This window comes from Bombyx mori, chromosome 7 (assembly GCF_030269925.1).
Source record: "Bombyx mori chromosome 7, ASM3026992v2".
Classification (NCBI taxonomy): Eukaryota; Metazoa; Arthropoda; class Insecta; order Lepidoptera; family Bombycidae; genus Bombyx; species Bombyx mori.
Genome location: NC_085113.1, coordinates 12,733,127 through 12,740,405, shown reverse-complemented (window position 1 = coordinate 12,740,405; position 7,279 = coordinate 12,733,127). Strand labels below are relative to the sequence as shown.

At 32.3% G+C, this 7,279-nt stretch overlaps 1 protein-coding gene across 3 annotated transcripts; it reads right to left on the bottom strand.

Annotated features, from left to right (window-relative positions):
- Window positions 1-718: 718 nt before the first annotated feature.
- LOC101744609 (uncharacterized) lies at window positions 719-6,684 on the bottom strand. Of its 3 annotated transcripts, none has more exons than XM_004925731.5 (3): window positions 6,511-6,684; window positions 3,694-3,858; window positions 719-3,182 (listed from the first exon to the last, which is right to left on the bottom strand). In XM_004925731.5, exons 1-3 carry the CDS (start codon window positions 6,541-6,543, stop codon window positions 3,168-3,170), a joined length of 213 nt encoding a protein of 70 aa, XP_004925788.1. In that variant the 5' UTR covers window positions 6,544-6,684; the 3' UTR covers window positions 719-3,167. The 3 variants fall into 3 exon arrangements, with proteins under 3 accessions (XP_004925788.1, XP_004925787.1, XP_062525452.1); XM_004925730.5 differs by lacking the exon at window positions 6,511-6,684 and adding an exon at window positions 5,230-5,751; XM_062669468.1 differs by lacking the exon at window positions 6,511-6,684 and adding an exon at window positions 5,230-5,744 and having other exon boundaries at window positions 2,748-3,858.
- Between the last annotated feature and the right edge of the window lie 595 nt (window positions 6,685-7,279).

Here is a 7,279-nt window from a genome sequence, read left to right as displayed (position 1 = left end):
GTAGCCCGACTACATCTGCAACTTGCAAGCAACACGGTGGTTTAAGCCCACTCAGTTTCTCGCTGGATCTTCTCAGTAGGTCGCAATTTTGACCCGCTGGTAGATTCAGCCAAGCATTGCTCTGGCTATGGCTAGTGGTAGCAAATGCTTTCAGGTTGCGTCCGTGAGTTCACCTACCCGTTCGCGTGCATGTGGAATAGCCCCTTGGGCTACGAGCAAATAAATAGGAAAAAAAGTGCTATTTGTACAAATACAAACTACTTTTTGCATGTCATTTCATAGTTCGCCGAGGTAGGGATTGTATAAAATACTTACTTATTGTTCTACTATGTTAGCCACAGAACGACTCATCTTACTTTAATTTTTTTTTTTTTTAAAGCGTAGATGGGTGGACGAGCTCACAGCCCACCTGGTGTTAAGTGGTTACTGAAGCCCATAGACATCTACAACGTAAATGCGCCACCCACCTTGAGATATAAGTTCTAAGGTCTCAAGTATAGTTACAACGGCTGCCCCTGGAACGCATTACTGCTTCACGGCAGAAATAGGCAGGTTGGTGGTACCTACCCGCACGGACTCACAAGAGATCCTACCACCAGTAAAATTCTAAGCCTTTGTCTACATGCCTTTTCTATGATGCTGAAATTAAGCATAGTAGTAGAAAACTGAATAGTTGGCCCGGTACTTAAATGAAGATTGCACAATAAAACAAAGCCAATATACTTGTACAAGATATTTATTAAATCTTAAGAAAATACACAGAATAATTCATAATATGTAGTATAATAGTACAGTGTATAGTGATATATAGAGGATTTCGAACACACATTGAAGAATTACGTTTATAATGTTATATACACTAAATTTATACTTGTAATATTTTAAATTCAAAAACGTTAAAACTTTTACGATATACATTGTTATATAGATTTACTCACAAAATAGACACATTAATACAATAAATATCAAAATTTTAAATACACAACAAGCATAGACTTTTCGCTGTTTTAATAACAAGCTCAATAGACAACACGTACATTATTTATAACATTTTTAATATGAAATATGAACAACAACTACTTTTTTTAAAACTATAACAAAATGTATTCATTTATAACATGCTCTAGACTCTAGAGGTAGGCAAGAGATTCTCTAGAACCGATAGAGTTGTACTAAATCTCCACCTTTGAAAGCATTAGACTCTTGCGATCAATAGCGAGAGTTTAGATTATTGTGTAACTTTCTTTAACAATTTGTTATTTGGACAAGTGGACAGCCATGTTTAAGGAGTTTTTACTGGTGGTAGGACCTCTTGTGAGTCCGCGCGGGTAGGTACCACCACCCTGCCTATTTCTGCCGTGAAGCAGTAATGCGTTTCGGTTTGAAGGGCGGGGCAGCCGTTGTAACTATATTGAGATCTTTAGAACTTATATCTCAAGGTGGGTGGCACATTTTTGTATATGTATATGGGCTCCAGTAACCACTTAACACCAGACGGGCTGTGGGCTCGTCCATCCATCTGAGCAATAAAAAAAAAAGGTTGCCGGGATTCAATAAACGTATTAAACAGTCTATCGTTGGCGATCTCGGTCTGACATGAGATTAAAATGTAGAAACAAACGACATGATACCCACCCGTGCAGCCTAAGCACCAATTATACATTTATTACCGGTTCCCATGCTGTGCTTAATTAAAAAAGTACATTACTAACTAATAGTAAGACTGCAAAATAAAATTGCAAATATGTACCTACCTATAACTTTGACGGAACGGAAGTAACGTAGGGAAATTTTTATCCAGAAAAAAAAACAATGTCTCCATGTTTTTATAATAGAAATTTAACAAGTGAAGCCGCGGTGGTCGTCTCATCGACCTCCGTCTCATTATAATTTACGTATTTTTATAACACCGCCCACCTGCCTAAATTTAGCTCTGCTTCGTCCTAAAGTTGGCCTAAGAGGACAAGGCTGGCTATACAGCATGACTTACGTATAACTGTATTTTAATTCATCCTTCTTTTTTCTTCCAATATATCCTTCTTGATGTGTAAATATATTCGGTAAATAATTAATAGCTATTAAAAACAATCACAGTTGCAAAATTATTAATAAAAAGCTACATACTTACTATATATTTCTTATCCAGGAATCCATAGCTCTACCTATAACCTACCTTCGTTTATACTTAGGTAGGTACCTACGTAATATACCTGGTGTTCCAAAATATTAAAAAAAAATTAACATATTTATCTAAATACAAACCCATACTTAGCTAGGTATGTATTTAAACAAGAATTTATTATTTCTAGTCGAAATTGGCTCGAATATATTTTGTGCCAATACGCAAAGTAAAACGCAGTGAATAAATACAATTACATTATTGTTGGATAGAAGAAAACTTGAATCAGTAATTGTTTGACATGTTATAGTAATTATTTTTTAAATAAGTATGTAACTGATAAGAGTAATGATAAATTTATGCAATTACTTTTTTATTCCAAACATTGCAAGTTTCCCTTAAATAGTCAAAACAGTGACATTACATAATACCTTCGTAATACTGCAGTTCCATTAATTGTATTACTATTAGCACTGGTCCTCCTTACTTAAATACTTTACAACAGTTACACAAATTAATCCTGTGAAATTTGTACAAATGAAAAAAAGACTCGGAATGTCGTGATTTTAACATGGGAAAGCCTACATTATAGATTAAAAATAATTAAAAACCTAAAAATAACTTTGTCTTTTTGTGTATATGTCATACGACACATATAAACATTACTTTAAGTTCAAAAAAGTAAACAAACAATAAGTGGAGTAAATAAACTGCAATATCTTAATCTTAATCAATTAATCTTAAACAGTTGTCAGGTTATCTGGAGAGGATCACTTTTAGAAAAACAAGAAGTATCTACTGAAGATATTTTGTAGAATGCAAATTGTGGTTTATTCCAATATGTGATCCATTACTTTTATGGTGAGTTAAAGTATATTGAAGAGATATTCTATGGACTACATTTTGTTTTGCAGACTATAAGCAAATAATAGTAATTTACTAAATTTGAAAAATTATTACGCACAAAAAGCACTTGCATGACACATCCACATCAGTTCTTGTATCTGTATTTCTCTTGTTTATTAACGCTGGCGCGTTCCTCCGTATCTCATTCTGCTGTCCACTGCGTGAAAATTAAAATTGTTAAGAAACAAATTCATTAAAAAAATATATTTACATATATAAAGTTACATTTTCAAAATCCATACTTAACTGTAGGTCTACATGATTCAAATTGAATACTTATAATTGATAAATTAACTTAACTAGTCTGACTATTAACTAATCAATGCATTATAAAAGAGGAAAGCAAGATTGCTTAATGGAATAAATAGATAGGACAGTCAACTTGTCTGGCCACTAGTATTCAAGATAGAAATTAGGATTACTCCTGTGAATTATGGCAATATGTTGAGAGGGTCAGAGCATACTGGCATCTTAAAATCAATAGATAAAATAATATCCATGCAATTAACTCTGCACCAAATATACCACAGTTTTAGTACTTTTTTTTTATGAAGTCTGCTTTATTGATTTTGTTAAAACCAACCATTTATTTTCAATCTTTAAAGATGGCTTCTAATTATGGTCCGGAATGGAATGGTCTAATTATAAAATTAGATAGTTTTACATACCTTTAAAGTAGCACCGCCCTGTGAAGCCAATTCCTTTTCCCGTCTTTCAATCTCTTCACTCTTTTGCTGCATTCTTTTTATTTTCTCAAGGTCTTTAATACCACGTGCCTGTTCCTGAGCTCGTCGCTTCTCTGCAGCCTCTATTTGCTGGCGCCGCCGAGTTTCCTATTTAAGAAAATGTAAAAAAAAAGTCTAAATTGAGTTTCCGGTGGCAGAGTAAAACCTCGTTTTCAACAATTTTTCAGAGGCCCCAAAATGTTTTTTTTTTCATATTTGTTTTCTGTTATGTTCAAAGGCGGCCATTAAAATCAAAATGAGACAGAAGCCCATAATGTCAAATAAATCATTCTTTATGATTTTGTTTATCATTCATTTGTATCACTCGTTGTTTACCATATCATTGTTGTATCATTCTATAGCATTACATTTGATATTCTCAATGATTATATCATGACAACATTCATACAGTTATTTTTGAAACTGATGTGATGAACAAGGTGAAAATGAAGAAAGAATTTAGCAGTTGTTCCTATACTAATTTTGTTCACAGAAGTACAAGTTCCTTAATATATCCTATAACCATGTATAGTGGCTTTATATTGCGAAGTGGGGTGGATGAGCTCATGATCCCCCTGGTGTTAAGTGGATAAATGGAACCCATAACATCAACCATATTTATGCAGACTTACTATATCTCTAAAAGCCTTCAATATTACTGTTTGGAATAAAATGTTGAGAAGAATAATCATCTAGTACTATCATCAATGGAGTGGACTCATATCTCAATTCACAGCAATTTGTGAAGACATTTAAAACAGGATTATGTCAGCTTTCATGTGTTAAATCTTTTAGTAAAATTTTGAACTTTGCATATTTCTTCGATTGAGATGAAATGACATACACAAAGCATCTACATAGATTTATATGTATTGAATATGATCAAATTTATGTTACAATATGTTTTAAAATGACTCAGTACTCTACTCTAACAAAAAAATGACTTCTGTCTTTAGAGAAATTTCAGTGATCAGTAAGAATATGCTTTGGCAGTAGTGTTGGAGTTTGAATATAAATGTAATGGCAGGCAACACTTGACACATGATTACAGATTTCGAATATTAGAATTACTTTAAATGTTTAAAAAAACATATGATTGTATTCTTGTAAGAAAAGTCAGTACTTCTCATCTAGACACGGCAAGAGAAACATGTAATAGTTTTATAAAAAATATAAAGATAATAATTTCATAATGGTGTAAAAGTGTTCAAGCTATCTGCAATATAATTATAATGAAGCAGTGTGTTTTTAAATAGCCCCTCATCACCTACAGAACCCAATCCCCTCAAAATTTAACCGTCCAACAAGCAGTCCTCAGAAATTTTGCATCACGTTTATTATTATACCAGCGAAATCACGGAGTAAATGAAAACTTTTTTTGTGCAACTCCGCTCTATTTCTGTCAAAATTTTTCAACTATGGGAAATTTTTAGATACCTATATTTTATTTCGTTAGTAATTTCTATCGGCAAGACTTACAGCATCAGGAGTGATCACGTCCGCAGCTGATGGCTTACAGCACGACGTGAAGATCCCCATTTTAATACTTTTTTATCGTAATTCTCATGAAAAATATTGCTTTTTCGTAATTCACATGAAACAGTCACGGAAATTAATCAATTCTAAATTTTAGGACTGATTTAAGCTATTATGAAGCGTATTTATTATTGACGATTAACAATTGCTTCATATTTTGATTTTTGACAAGTGATTACATTGTGTAGGTATCGATTTTGACAATTTGCATAGATTATACACTAATTTACATGAAGTGAATTTTGTTACTATTATCTAAAAAATTAAGTTGTTAAACAAATTCCTATTTTTGGGTACGGTACCTGCGTAGGATTGTACCTACACATTGGATTTTTGTTTGAATTGACAAACGAGAAACGAATGTAAAACCGTTCACTCGTTTAGAAATGTCTTTTGTTTCCGTTTATGTATTGATTTTTTTGTTCAACCAAAGTTTGACATTTCAATTTAGGGTTCCGTAGATAAAACGCTCCACTTCAAATTGGAAACAATCGTTCATCAGACTCTAACGTCACAGCTATTGTACTTTGAACGAAGACAATTACGTAAAAAAATCTAATTTGGAGCCGTTCATTTCCAATCTATGAATAAGTGATTAAGGAAACGCAATTTCTACAATAAATTAAATTAAATAATTCCAGTATATATGAATAGAGTATATAAGAACGGATACAAAGCTTGTATAATAATCTTCGATTAAACGTTTCAATAAGCGTTTAATTTTTTTTTAATGCTACAAATTAGGTACATAAAAGGGTACGGGATCATTTTGTAAAATTCAGAATGTAATTTGCACAATGAAATATAGTGGAACAATCTGGATAAATCATAAAGAATCGAGGTAGACAATATTTGCTTTGAGTTAACAATTGAGTTTTTAACATCCAGGTCTTGAGTTTACAAAGCAAACCGAAGAAAAATCTGGGTATATTAATAGATTATTTGGCACTCTTTCGTAAGATTAGTTTTTTTTTTAAATAATAATTTTCATCCTAACTACGGAACCTTAAGTTGAGATTCATCACACACTTGCTCGTTTTTTAAAAAAATGTGCCAATGTTTATAGGCTAATATTACAATGCATTTAATAATATAATGAAATTAAATAAATTTAAAACATCTTCTCTTAAGTGACCACAAAATAAATTAGTCCGCAGACAGCTTTCACACATCAATTTTGACTACCTTTACTAAGAAGTGACAATGGAAATTATAAAAACAAACCATTCTCATCCAAATAGATTGAATGTTAGCCATTTCGGGGTGATTAGTAGTCACTTAGTTCTTCAACACGCTTTTTTTAACAAATGAACAATGTTTCTCATACAGTACTGGAAAACTATGGCGTTTTAAGCATGAAAAAAGTAGGTACCAGATTTTATTGACCCGCCAAGTTATGTATTACCATCCTATAAAATCCAATGCAATGCAAATTCACACAATATTAAGCTATCGATTAAATGCCTATAGTATATTTGCTATAATACATTTACAAATTAATGATTATTGATCTAAATAATGTACAGTCGTTTGTTATAAAGCAGAACAATCGAAAACGCATAATATCGATTGTATGTGATTATACTTTTTATCTGATGAGATAAGTTGAGGTCATGTAGTTTATTCATCGAATTGGTGATTAAGTAAGGTAAGGTTAATAAGGTGAGTAAGGTGCAAATAAAAAAAAGTGGTTAAATGCGTTATCCATTTATCATTTAAGAACTAATTATTCATTTAAGAATTAATTAAATGTGACCCAAAACAATTGCAATTTTATTTTCAATTTTTGGGGCTCTTACTGTGATTTTACGTTAAATCAAACAAACAAAATTTTGGAATAATAATGAGTATAATGATAAATTATCGAAACGGAATCGAAACGAAAATATCGAATTAAATTTTTCACTATCTGCGAATGAATCTTTAGTGAAAATTCCCCCTCCCGACTAGGCGCGCCAGCACCTCCGCCCCCGCCATTCGCCCAGTCACGATG